At 39.0% G+C, this 14371-nt stretch overlaps 1 protein-coding gene across 6 annotated transcripts in view; it reads right to left on the bottom strand.

The window, feature by feature from the left end:
- Nucleotides 1-14371, bottom strand: part of LOC122634997 (POU domain, class 6, transcription factor 1) — a 121387-nt gene that overhangs the window by 1728 nt on the left and 105288 nt on the right. For 3 of the 6 annotated variants that reach the window (XM_043824633.1, XM_043824629.1, XM_043824630.1), the window contains exons 3-12: nt 11388-11562; nt 11110-11319; nt 10844-11002; nt 10555-10746; nt 9036-9197; nt 8529-8782; nt 7553-7772; nt 5586-5766; nt 4791-4847; nt 3572-3655 (exon numbers count right to left, since the gene is read on the bottom strand). In XM_043824633.1, the coding sequence (XP_043680568.1) occupies nt 3572-3655; nt 4791-4847; nt 5586-5766; nt 7553-7772; nt 8529-8782; nt 9036-9197; nt 10555-10746; nt 10844-11002; nt 11110-11319; nt 11388-11562 (1694 nt within the window). Of the gene's footprint in view, nt 1-3571; nt 3656-4790; nt 4848-5585; nt 5767-7552; nt 7773-8528; nt 8783-9035; nt 9198-10554; nt 10747-10843; nt 11003-11109; nt 11320-11387; nt 11563-11811; nt 12301-14371 lie in introns of those variants that run through there. The other 3 variants (XM_043824631.1, XM_043824632.1, XM_043824634.1) reach the window with 2 other exon arrangements.

Below are 14371 nucleotides of genomic sequence, written 5' to 3'. Positions count from 1 at the left end.
ATAGATTATCAATTTTATATTATTTCAGAATATTATATTATAGTCTAATAATATCTTCTACGAGAGATAATAATATATGTATCGTAAAATTTATCGTTCAAAAAAAAAAAAAAATAGAATATGCTTTAAATAATCGACTTTATCGAGATATCCTATTAGTTAAAAGCACAATAGATTTACGTAAAAACTGTGAACTTTATTTCGATGATATGTAGACGAATTACGTACAATATATGATTTACAAAAGTTAATTCGTAAAAAGCATTAGATAGGATTACTAAAACATCCTTCGTCCCTCGTCTTTGCTTATTTTGTTTTATTTGTCGTCGTCGTCGTCGTCATTGTTGTTGTGTTATTGTTGTTGTTATTTTTTTTTCTTTTTTTGTCGCTCGAAAATAGTCACCGGACAAACTTTTTTGGCCAGTCAACGAGACTCTCTGTAACTCCTCCGAACGAGACAAATAAAGTTAGCAATCGCGAATGAACGGGCGAATTGAAGTACGGAAAACAGTCGTAAACAGGGATATCCTCCTATAGCCAGACGATATTACGAATTATTACGAATGTCAAACGCGACTTGAATGGAAAATAGACGATTATAGGAAGGGATGGAGGTTAATTATGAAGAACAACTCTTCGAAATGTCTCGGAATCCTTAGTTAGAGACAGTAATAGTACTTTATCTCTTATTATTAGATAATTATCAATAAATTACCTAGAAAGTATACACGTTATCAATAGTCACCTAAGACTAATACTACATAGATCGGTTCAAATAAAAAATATATCTTTTAATTAGTTTCGACTCATAGAGAATGAACAATAGAGTTGATGAGGAATCCTGTTTTTATTTTTCAGTAAAATATTTAGTCGAAATAACACAATTTCTTCTTTTAACAAATTTTGATTGGCAAAATTAGTAATAGTAAATGAAACAAATAAAAAGATAAAGTGAAACATGTCGAAAAGAAAACTTTAAGAAATAAAAGATTTTACTGCGATCTCTCTCTCTCTCTCTCTCTCTCTCTCTCTCTCTCTCTTTCTCTCTCTCTCTCTCTATGTCTTTGAACGTTTAACAAGAAAGAAACAAATATAACTACTAGGCGACAGAATCGTCACGTGCAAGAGTTGGCACGACTTTTTCTATTTCTCTCTCTCTCTCTCTCTCTCTCTCTCTCTCTCTCTCTCTCTCTCTCTCTCTCTCGCAAAGAAAGAGAGTACACCGACAAAAATTTATGTTTTTAATTTAAACTCCGAATGACCACGTCGTGGGCCGAGAGAAAAAGTGCACCCTGTCGTCGTCTTTGTCGTCGTCTTTGTCGTCCTTGTCCTCTCGTTTCCGCCCTCATCCTCGTTCCAAAGGGGTTAGGCCATTAGCATCGCTCGGTGATATTTCGTCGAATTTGCGAAAACAATATGCTAATGGAGAACGCGCCTGTTCTTTGCCAGAGTCGGAACGATTCCAATGAAGAAGGAGGGTTGTCGGGGAAGAGGGTAGTGGTGCCAAGAGAGACGAAGAAGGATATTCTGGGAGGTTTGCGGGCTGAATCGGTTAAGAACGTGCAGGAGTTTCCGTGGTGGGTTTACTCTTGCGTGGGTGTGAGTGAGAAACAACGAGAGAAATGGAGAAAGAAAGAAAGAAAGAGAAAAAGAAAGAGAGAGAAAGGTGGAGAATGAAGAAGAAGAAGAAGAAGAAGAAGAAGAAGAAGAAGTAAAGGACAGTGGATTCTGGTTAGTGTATGTGTATGTGTGTACGTGTGTGTGAGAGAGAGAGAGAGAGAGAGAAAGAGTACGAGGGAGGTTTGCTGCAGGAGGAGAGGTACATCAGAAACCTGATTTTAATTAGTCCACAGTTTAATTACTCGGCAGATAAATCGTGCACGTGCACCGCATAAACTAGCCGCTTTCATTTTTCCCGGACTGCGATGGCGATGGCGGCGGCAACGGCGGCCGTCGCTCGCGCTTAGTTTCTACGTTGGGAGAATGCGAGATGGGTCATTGTTGCTGTTTTCTGTCATGAAAAGAAAAACGAGCAAGGCATAGAAACTTGCCTCTATCTCTATCTCTATCTCTATCTCTATCTCTATCTCTCTTTTTCTCTCTCTTTCTCTCTTTCATTCTAACGCTTGAGATATGGCTATAATTGAGTGAATCTTTGAGCTATGTGTTTTTCATTACGTTTCTCACAGGATTATTTAAGTTTTTTATTGGATTATCGACTTTGCAGTTTCTATAATGATCTTATCGGTATTAAGAAAGATTCATCGTGTTAAGTGTTAGAAAACATCATAAATCTCTGATTGACGTTTAATAATCTGCGACATAATCGACGTCACTTTTGTAGGAACAATTTTTATCGTAATAAACATAAATAATATTTTGTTCCGTCGTTTTGTTCTCTCGTTCAATTATCAAAACATTGAAATGAGTTTTATGACTAAGAAGGAATAACTAAACTCCCGGAAATAGTTTCGTAGGAGGAAGAAATACTTGAAGATCTTCGAAATGACCGTAAGATCGCGATCTCTCCTGCGGAGACTCGCGTGCCATCGGGACTTCGCTACGCTAACGGTTCTCTGTCCCCTCTTCTCCGTCCTCACCACCGTCTGCCGTATTCTAATTAACATTCCGCGTATTTATTAGACGCGGATCGGCAATTAATCAGCTGGATTCAATTAGCGAATTACCAATTAGCACGCACGCGTTCACACGCTCGCACGGGACGCAGCCCGGTGTTCGGCTGGAGGGAGAATATGTGTGTACACACACATACACACACACACACACACACATATGAGAAAGAGAGAGAGAGAGAGAGAGAGAGAGAGAGGACCAAGAGATCCTGTTGGACGATTGCGGAATAATCGTGCATCGAGGCTAAAGCGATAGGATACCACTTCGTAGTAGGTATAGAGTATATAGAACAATTTCAAAGGATTCCGACTTCAGCATTCGAGAAAGTAGAATTATCTTTCCTCCTTCACTTTTTGAGACAGAATCAAATATTTTGGATAAAAAATAACAATCAGATATCTAATCTTAATTCCAAAGCAACTAGTTAAGAAGTTTTTGAGAAAACGTTTGAAGTCATACAAACCGATACTATAAATCGCTGTGCGGTCAGGTTTCTAATCTCGCATTTATCGTTGTATCGGCATGTTAAGCAACCCGTTTATTGCAAGTATCTACGTACTAACATGTCGAGTAATAATTCTCATTGGGTTTAAATTGCACCGGAGGATACGAAAGATCATCCATACATGAAGTGTCCCTTTTGCTATATGATTAGTGTGATACGTATGTTAACTATGTGTCTGTACGTATGTGTATGTATGCGAACGGGATCGGACCACTTAGGGGAAGACGGGATTTATGTAACTTTTTTCGATCGCGTTGTCTAACGATTTACGTTGGACAGGTTTTTTAATTACTTTCTCATTCAGGCCACTCGATAGATGCTTATCCGTAACGATCTCTCGAACGTAATTGAAAGTACGAGGAAGAAGGAGGAAGATCAACTATCCTTTACGGTTGCGTCTTATAAAAGATGAAAGAGAGATATGTGTCTCACCTTTCCTCGGCTTCCTTCATCCACCTCTCCAACACTGGCTTAATTTTCTGCGCACTTTTAGGTGTGATGTCCAGCTTTTCGAATCTAGAGCGAACAGCAATAGATCTTCATTGTCTGGTCATTTAGAGCGAATCCTTTGTAGGACGATCGTTCGAAAGAAAGAAAAATTTTTACAAGAGAAAGAAGGATAATACGACGTTTTTATTTTTCTTTCTTATCTTTTTTCTTTTCATTTCTTAAAATTGTAAAATGTTACTTTACGTTTTTAATTTCTTTTTTTTTAATTTCTTTCCTCTTGGAAACTTTTTTTTCTTTCTTTCTATTTCGTTTTTTCTTTTCTTTTTTTTTTTGTTTTTTACATAGATACAGTAGCTTGAATAAAATTAACACGATCGCCCACACCGAAATGCGTTCGACGAAGGAGCACTAAGAAAGGGCATGCATCGATTCAATAACAGGACATTGACAATGCGTGCATGCTTTTGAAGATTTGGTGATGCCGTGTATGATGTTGCCAACGCAGTTCGTCGCCAAAGTAGAAGATCGAATCGAGGATCGAAAGGACGATGTAAAAGTGAAGTAAAAGAAAGAGAAAGAGAGATAAAGATAGATAGATAGAAATAGAAATAGATAGATTTCGTTAATTGTTCTCTTTTCTTTTCTTTTCTTCTCTTTTTCTTTTTTTTTCGAACAACGAAAAAACAGCGACAGTTCGAGCATCGTCGATACGTTCGTTGCGTTGGCGACATCATGCCCAAGTTTGCCAATGCCCTGGCTCGGAGAGAAACTATTCGTTAATCTCAAAAAGTGCTCCTTATCGCAAATTTCTCTTTTTCGGATGCGAAATTAGAAATTAGTAAGAATGTTTGCAGCTATACCCAAATATGCCCGATCGGATTCGCAAGGAGAATTCAAAAATCAGATCGTTGCATCACTTTCTTCGATGTATTAACAAACATTCCATTTTTGTTCGAACAAAAAAAAAAATAATCGAGTTTTTTTACTCGTCGATCCTATTTTTTTTCTTTTGTCTTTTCTTTTCTCCTTTTTTTTTCAATTTATTCTTTTATTCTTTTATTCTTTTATTATTCCTACAAAACTGAGCTATTATCTTTGGTCCGTTCACGAACCACCTCTGCACGCTTGGGTATAACCGCGCTGATTTTTTAAAGTTTTTAATTTTTAGGTGAATTAGGTAGCATATGAGGGGTGAACGTACGTAGCTTGCTGCTGTGACACAATCTGCGAGGCAGCGTACATCTGGGTAGCCAGGGCACTGGGGAACAATCACCAATGCTTAAATTAGTCGATACGATAAAGAGACTCTAAATACGTCGTATTGATCTTTTATTTTATTTTATTTTATTTTATTTTATTTTATTTTATTATATTATATTCGACACGCTGCCATTGGCACACTCTCGACCACGTTGGTTCCTCTTCATTTCATCAATCGTCATTTTCAAAGATTCTTTCTTCAATTTTTTCTTTTTATTTTTTTATTTTCTTTTTTTCTAATTCGAACGGACAAAACACAGCGAAAAGGAATAAAAAATATCTTCGAGTTCGGGAACCAACGTAATCGTTCGAGTTTGTGACGAGAAGAAATAACTCTTGCACGAAACTACACCGCCTACGTTGCGTGTACGTAATCAGAATCGATTTCGTGAGGAACGCGAGGATGAGACGCGTGAAATCTCATTTTTTTTCTCTTTATTTTTTTTTTTCTAAACTTTAAGAATTTCGTAGCCTGAAAGATGTCCGGTAATTAAAAAATTCTACAGAAAATTGTTTTTTCTCTTTTTCTTTTTTTTTTTTTATCGAACGGTATGTACATATAAAAGTGTCAACCCTTTAAACGCCATTTCCAGTGACCTGGCACACTATTCGTCGTATAATTGTCCATTTCTTGACTACTCCTCAGCGACGTTCGTTTCTCTTCCTTTTCTTTAAATTCTTTTTGTTTTCTTTTTCTTTAAAACTCTAGTGAAAATAAAAAAACAAAAGAGCCTACCTGCATATGGCACTCTGACTATAAGCAGGACCTTCGGTAACGCTAAGGGCTTGACCAACTTGGGTCTGCGTTAGGCCCAACGAAAGTCTACGAAGCTTGAAAACCTTCGCGAACTCTTTGATCTCGTCGAGGTTGATACCATCCACAACGTTGTTCGTGGCTTCGTTGATTGTCGGTTGATCTGTGAAAAGAGAAATTTTTATGATGGAAAGATAATTAACCGTAATTAATAAAGAGACTTTCTAATATATTTCTAATGTCCTAAAAGGAAAAGTATCACTCGTTATTCCTTTCCTATCGTTCATACGATAATAATAAATGGTATAAGATAAACGTAGATAGACATAAATGACAAGAAATCGATATTGGTAATCGAATACAGTGATCATAATAGTGAACGTCTTAATTAAAAAACAAAATAAATTAGAGAATAGTATCTTGGAATGGACTACATAGTTTGTTAGAAAAAAAAAAAGAAAGAAAAAGAAAAACAAGAAAAGACGAAGGATGCACCATATCTTAACTCTTAATTGCAGACTCGAGAGGATAGGCACGAGAGATATCGGTTTATCCAACGTACGCAGAAGTTATTCCGTGATCGTTCTAACGGCTCACATTCCTAACGCATTAGGTTCGCGATATAGTCTCGGTCGAGCGAGCGTGCACGTTTCGATCGATTCGTCAGAACGTATCCTGGCAGCCGGCGAGAAGCTGCCTAATGACATCAACCGTGGCGGCTTCGTTAAAGCACTTTGAATTACACCGATTTCACTCGTAAATCTGTCACCCCAAATGTTTATAAGGCGTGTGTACACGTACCAAACGTCTTGCCCGATCTTAAATAGTCTATAATGCTACGCCTACATTTCTAAGATCACGGAACTTGAACTTTTTTCTAAAAAGAAAAAAAAAATAAAGAAAGATGAGATTTTTCTTGGAAAGTCGGCTCGATCTAACTTGGCTATACAGTTTTATGGGATTTAATTTCCAATAGAAAGTCACTTTTTAATTGACCGTCCTTTTTATTCCAATAATTTTACTTTAAAAAATTCCTACATGGTATTAATAATTAAAAATTAATAAAAGATGCCGTCGGATAAAATGAAAATCGTTTGTAAAAGTTTGGATTTAAAGTCGAGTTATATATACGTAGATAACAAATTGCGGAGAGAGAGAATCTTATGCGTAAACTCTAGAGCAACGGTATAATCTATCTTCGCGTTAGCAGAGCGCAATGTTCCATTCGATAATGGCAATTGAGTATCGTTAGGCGGTGAATGATCATTCGAGTCGAGTGGAAATGACGAAGTGGCAGTCCGTGAGCGGCGATGATTGTGAATTATTAAAATTATTATCGGCAGGTTCGAGGTTAGTCTCGTCGTTGGAATCGTCGATGGGTTCCTAGAAGACGGCCACTAAGTAGCCAATCTAATGTCCCGTAATGAGGCGGAATGTTGTACGATATCCTGTTGTACGTTACCCCGGGATTACCGAGCTACTCGACTCGAGCTCCAGCGACTAGCTTAAGTACACTCTCGTGTAGAGGATCGACTGAGTTATTACTACTTGCAATCGTCTTCCGATTGCCAACAATATAACGCCTTATCACGAACGATTCACGTCGCTCAAAATGGATTTTCAAATGAATCAAAATAATCTCTAGGTCATAATAAATGATTTACGTGTGTAATATAAAAATTATCATAATTTCTAAACAAATTCTTACGGACAAATTACGAATGACAAATTAATTTGACATTATTTTTACTTATCGATCATTAAAAATAACATATTTAACGATCTAATAAATATCGAACAGGACTATTCACAAAAGCAATTTCGTCGTGTCATTAAAGATACTTTATCATGCGATTCGATATTAATATACACGATCGAACGGCATTGAATGAAAATTTTGATGAGTCGATCGAGAAGCCTGATAGAAAAATAAGATGGGTCGTTCTTACTCGGGGAATCGTTGAGGAGATCATCTTCTTCCTCCTTGGGACTGTGTAAAGTGCTTGGCGAGGCCTTTATTCCTCCAGCTCCACTAGGACCGTGCGTCGTCGTGATGGTAATCTCACCGTTGCTGGACGTCAATCTGTTTAGAGCAGAGGCTGCGGAGACTACAGATTCGTTCAAAGGCGACGACTGTTCCGGTCTCTCTCTGTGATGCTTTTCTGTTGGCTGTGAACGATACGATAGCATGATAGAGAGAGAGAAAGAGAAAGAGAGAGAGGGAGAGGAAAAGAGAGAGAGAGAGAGAGAGAGAGAAAGAAAGGAAGAGAAAGAGGGGAGGGCAACGGATTAGTTTCTCCGTCCCTCCCCCTATCTCTCCAAAGAACGACAATACTCTTCTCTTCCACGCCAATTATGCACTTAATAATGAGACGGAGTCTCGGGATCAGGACACTTTAGAGTCTAATTAGTGGAAGGAACGCCGTCGGTACGGAATACTTTCTTAACGAGATTGCTTGCTATTGGGAATTATTCAGGTCGTACTGTGCTGATCTTACGATGGTTAACGTCTATCCGTTCCGTGGAAACTCCGTGGTTTGGTTGTATATATCGTATAGGGATACAAGTTCGTATACATTACCGGGAAGCGATCGGAGAAGAATAATTCTCGTTTCGTGAGGTCATTACGACCGATCGATCGGTCGATCGATGGATGGATCGATCAATCGATCGATCGGTCGTTCGAACAAAGTAAAGAAGCTAACGGATAAGCTGAAGAGATCGATGGAGAGAAACGGAAGGAAATTTAAGTCGTTTATCGTCGTTTATCTTGGTATATCCTTTTTTGAAGAAGTGATTTTCGGATAGACACCTCACCTGATCTCGTTTACTATAGCTTAGAAGCGTTAAAGCGATTTCCAAAACCACCGTCTACGGTGTAAGACGTAACGATATTGAACGAGGAACGGCGTTAGCTTCACTTACCGTATAATGATTCATGTGCGAGCCATGTCGATGGCTGTGCTGTTGCGGTGACGTCGTGAGAAGTGGTTGTTGAGAAGCCTGGGCAGCTTGGACGGCTTGCGCTGCCTGAGCTTGTGCCGCTTGAGCTGCCTGAAGCAGCTGCTGGGGTTGCATTGCATTCAGAAGCTGTTGGCTCGCTGAACTGTTGCTCAAAAGGTGAGGCAGTGCTGCGGGATTCAAGCCTAATCCCGATGCCAGACTCGGACTTGTCGGAACTAACGCACAAACAAACGCGCGCGTGCACACATTCAGTCGAACGTATAGTACTGTAGGAAATACACTTTGTAGCTTGCTATCGAATTGTGTTAAACGAAGGAAGAATACATGATTCGCGTGAGAATATTAGATATTCCAATGCAAGAGAAAATCAAATGAATTCATTTACGAAGAATAGACTTTTAGCATCTCCGTATAATAATAATAACGATAAGAAAAATTTTTTTCTCTCTCCTTCCCTCTCACCCTTACCGTTGCTCGTTGGTGTATTCAACATATTTTGTGGTTGTGCGATCGATTGAAGATTCGCCAACGTCGTAGAAACTACTTGACCATTGCTGAGTGCCAAGTTGACCATTTGATTATTCGTTACGTGGTTTACGGGAATGGTCAATATAGTCTGCGTTGCTATACCTAAATAAATAAAATTTTTATTGAATATTTAAATTCGGTCAGTCGGTTATCGAAATAAAAAATTATCAAGAAACTTATATTAAATCTTAAAAACATCCTTCAGTTCGATATAAACACTTCGTTTCCATTATGTAGCTAATCCACGCGTCGTTGATCCAGGATGGATAGTAAAGTTATCAGAGTCTCATAGAGGGATTATTAGGCAACCCATAGGGCAGGTAACCTCCCAGGCTAGCGTAGTTGGCAAACTATTATCGTCATCTTAATAGTGGGTACAGGTACTGGCCCTGGACTGGGCTGCGAGAAGGACGCCTAATCATACTTAGAATAGTTTCGGGATTACCTCCAGCTCCGCTAATCTGATTACCCTGTACACGCGCTTAATATGATTACTGATCATGAGTACGTACCCGTGTTGGTACCTATAGCCAAGCTAAGCAAATCCTGTATTCCGAACAGCCATAAAAGTTTCACGTTCTGAGTTAATGTCAACTGACAATCCGATTATAGTTTACGATAACGAATAGTAAGTCGAGAAACTTTTACATCGTTTTGTCTTCTTTCGAACTTTCATATCATAAAGATTAGACATTTTTTTATGCTTTCTAATAAATATCTCTCAAAGCGCTTTCTATGATAACATTTTCGTACATTCGTTATGTCTCTCGATGTAAGAAAAAAACATAAACATTATTTGCCACGATGTAATTCTTCGTTCAATCGTAGTCGATTCGTATCGGTCTCAAACTTCAATCTACTTAGGCTGCTTTACGGTTCTCCATCTACATTTTCGTCTCTTTCTCTCTCTCACTCTCTCCCTCTCTGTCGCTTTTCGTAGTCTCAACCTTCTCTCTCTCTCTCTCTCTCTCTCTCTCTCTCTCTTCCTCTCTCTCTCTATGTCCCTCGATTGCCAGAATAGAAACTTAACTTGGTAGAAACGAAGTTAGCGCGGACCACAATCGATATAATAGCCGTCGAATCCGCGAAGCTGATGTCCAGCTAGAGTAGCCGGGCGAGAAGGGATAGTTCGAAGGGCGGGACCAAGGAAAGGAGAACGGGGAAAGAGCAGCTATGGGTGGGACAAGGATCTGTAGGTTGGAATGGGGTAGTGAGACGTTAATTATACATTGAAATTAGTTGCAGAGTTTGCCCTATGTTTGCCGAGGCGATCTAGAAGCACTACTAAGTATGGCCGACTGGTCAGCCTTCGTTGAAACTGACCAGAGATAGTCGATATAATATTCTATATCGTATATTGATCGGACAATATTATTATGTATTTATATACATTTCTCTTCGTCTTATTGATTCGAGAAATTTATTATATACAGTTAACGACGGATTACAAATGACTTACCTTGAGAAGTAGGGATTAAAAGTTGGGCTCCTTGAAGACCCTGAACTAATTGACCGGACATAAGGATGAATTGCGGCATTGCTACTGGTTGTGGTTGAGACAATAGCTGAGGTAACGTCACCATTGGCGCTGGACTTGGTGGTAAAAGATGTGGTCCTGCTGTTGTACTCGAGGCAGTTGGTGCGGTGCCTCCTATAAAGGAAGAAAAACAATTTGACGATGCATCAAATATTCTCTCTGATCCATTTCGATCGTTCACAATTATTAAGAAAATTGATGTTTTCTCTACCGGATGAGCTAACGGTGAGATTCAAAGGGGTATTGATCAACTGATTGTTGCTCAGTCCAGCCGTCATTCCCTGAAGACCAGCAGCCAATGAAGCGACCTGCGGAAGATTCTGAAGATTCGCTAGATTTTGAAGATTCTGCAGAGTCACCATACCGGCCACTGTAATTTACGAGATTTGCGATGATAAATAATTTTTTCTTTTTTTGTTAACATTGGATCATTCTGCTCGTAAGATACTATATAAGCAAAGAAATTTCGGTGCTTACTGGTTCCATTGAGATGAGCTTGCGCTACCGCCGCTCGTTTCGCTTGATGAAGATTCTCCGGCGACGGACTTCGCCGTCTCTTCCGAGAATTTTTTACATCGTCCATCATCATTTGATGTTCATGCAGCGAGCCTGTCGCCGATTCGGGACTCTCCAAATTCTGTAGATTCTCCAAATTTTGTAGATTTTGAAGGGTAACCATCGCGGCCACTGTAAAATAAATTAGAATGAAGAAATAAAATTAACGATCTCGATCGATTCTCTCGATCGATTCTTACTGGTTCCATTAAGATGCGCTTGCGGTACGGCTGCACGTTTCGCTTGATGCAGATTCTCAGGAGACGGAGTCCGTCGTCTTTTCCGCGAATTCTTTATATCTTCCATCATCATTTGATGTTCGTGCATAGCGCCTGTTGCTGGCTCTGGACTTCCAGCGCTACTCCTATCGCTGTCCTAAAACAATAAACAAATTTTGATTCCATTAGAAGAATGATTTATTACGAATAAATTTCGGGAATGAAATTTATTTTGAAAATCGAATTAATTTATTCCGTATAGTTGATTTAATAAAATTCACGCACAAAGCTTGCATAATAAGGATTATAAATATATTATATAAAATCGAGGAACATGAGAGAATATTATACGACAAATGTTATGTTTGTAAAAAATAATATATATACGTATACACCTAATATATATCTATGTAAAATGGAGGACTAAGAAATTACGATTGTAATTATCGAAGACAATAGAACGTCGAGTTCGATGATACGCTGAATTATCTGGTCTCTCGTCGATAGCATTTGTACTGATGGTCATGACGTGCCTCACTGTTCCTATCCATCGAAAAATAGAGGCACGGGACATTTTTTTCACCCTCTCTATCTCTCTCTTTCTATTTTTCTCTTTCTCTCCCTATCCGAAATCAATCGAACGAGCACGCAAAGGTTTTAGCACAAGCTTGCAATCATTCTCGCCAAAATGCTCAATTATACGCGCGTGGTTCGTTAACGTACCACGCTTTTTATTGCGGCGGCACGTTTAACGCTGAAAATTGATTAATAATCATTCACGGTCTAGCTATCACATATAGGTATAAATGCTTCGCTTCGAAATAATGGTAGACATCCGAAATGGAGAAAAAAGAAGAATAAATTCGATCATTGTAGATGTGTGGGAAGGTGTATGAGAAACAGAGAGATAGAAATAGAAAAAAGGAGAGAGATGGAGGGATAGGAGGAGAGAGAGAGAGAGAGAGAGAGAGAGTGGGAGTAAGAGCGAGAGATGTTGAGAGGAAGGCAGAGTACCAAAATTATCAGCGAAAGGTGATACAATCGTCGTTAAAAATTTGTTCGCGTTGGTTTTCTTTTCTTTATTCTTTTTTTCTTCTCCTCTCTTTCTGTTTTTTTTTTTTTTTTTTTTTTTTATAAACCAACGATCGTTAAGCCAGCAGAGTTTCGAAGTATCGATGATAATCGAAAGAGACTAGAAAATTAGTCGGAACAAAATTGTCGTATCGAATACGTAGATAATCGCTTTTGGTAATTTGATCAATCATGATCGTAAAACTTATCTTCGTTAACATCGTCTTTATCAGGACGAAGTTAGAAATCATGTAGCAAGTGAAGAGGCAAGGGATCGGTGACACAAATCGACGTAATTTTCTCTAGAATCTCATGACTCGCAGGAAAGCCGATCGTAAATTCGCTCGATAGCCTTTTGCGGTTCGAATTGGCGACGTCCATTTAGCCGAGAACATGTTGCTTGATCGACGACGAAGGAGAGACGTTGGTATTACGTAAAATTATGACGAGGCAAGCGACGGAAGTGATTCGCCGTGTATATTAGGCGTTCTACGTGGCGATCGTTGAGAGGGAAAGAGAGAAAGAGAGAGAGGTAGCGAGAGAGAGGGAAGAAGGGAGGGAGAAATAGGGGGATAGAGGGAGAAGAGAAAAAAATATATTAATGACCTGTCCCTATCTCTCCTTCTTCGGCTTTCGTGCAACGCGATATATAATTCATGCATATTTACGGGGATACCCGAGGAATAATTAACGGACGCCCGGCGCATTAAAGTGGATATACACTGTCACGTATGTGCGTCTATGTACATGAACGTATGTACGTATGTAGGTACGTTCTTACGTACTTTACACACACGTATACAAACTAACATGTGTATATGTGTGTGTGTGTGTGTACATATATGTATGTATAGACGGGTTCTTAGAAGACAATCTAAATTATAATAAATCGATGGAGAGTACGTACAAGCTACGATGCTTTACTACCACACGTGAGTCTATAGAGAAAGATAGGGATATATAGATACCTATACGCGCGTAGAAGAAAGAGGAGAGAGAGAGAGAGAGAGAGAAAGAGAGAGAGTGAGGGAGAGAAAGGGAAAGAGGGGTTTCACCAGCGTCGCACGATGCTGGTGTTGTACGGAGTAATGTTACCGGTGCGGCCTCTTTGCATAATGGCATGGAAATATGCCGGAACGTGTATCGCCATAGTTGGATACAGATTAAGCGTTTTAGAGCTTCGACACCCGGGGTAATTCGGGAAAAAGTGTCCCCCAGGTGACTTGGCCCCCATGAATAAATCCTGAGAAAAGCTTTCACCCGCTTTCCGCGACGTACCCGCAAGAGCCGCCGGGAGGATATCCAAGAAGAGAGATAGAGGGAAAGAGAGAGAGAAAGACTAACAGATATCGGATTTTGTAGTGGAACTATCTTTCTATGTACCTACCTATCCTTTAAACTATCCTTTAGCAAGATAGTCTGTTATTCTTAATTATCATGTCTTAAGTATCGAATCGAAGTACCAAAATATTAAAATAATTTTGAAACAAGAAAAAAGACAAATCTAATGAAATTACAACATATAAAACTGATTTATAAAAACAATCGTTGTAATAATAGAAGGAGCTTTGAAAATAAACAAAGATATACATATATGTACATATGATTTTAAATTTCGGTTAAAGTGACGTCAGTGCACGCGCGTGTGGCTTATATATAAATCGTTTTTCTACTCCTGTAAAATACCTACCCCTAGCAACCAACAAACACTACCAGCACGAAGCATTTCATTACATAAAAAATAGATAAAGCCTCGGTTCGATAGGTAACGAACGAAAATAGGAGAAATGGTCGAGCGTACGTACACCTACGAGGTAGTTCAATATTTTTTTTTTCCCCATCCAAATTCGTAAATGACTATAAAGAGCAGTAGGATGGCTGTGCCATCACAAACC

Source organism: Vespula pensylvanica, chromosome 16 (genome assembly GCF_014466175.1).
Source record: "Vespula pensylvanica isolate Volc-1 chromosome 16, ASM1446617v1, whole genome shotgun sequence".
NCBI classification, from domain to species: domain Eukaryota; kingdom Metazoa; phylum Arthropoda; class Insecta; order Hymenoptera; family Vespidae; genus Vespula; species Vespula pensylvanica.
This window is presented reverse-complemented; position numbering and strand designations above follow the sequence as displayed.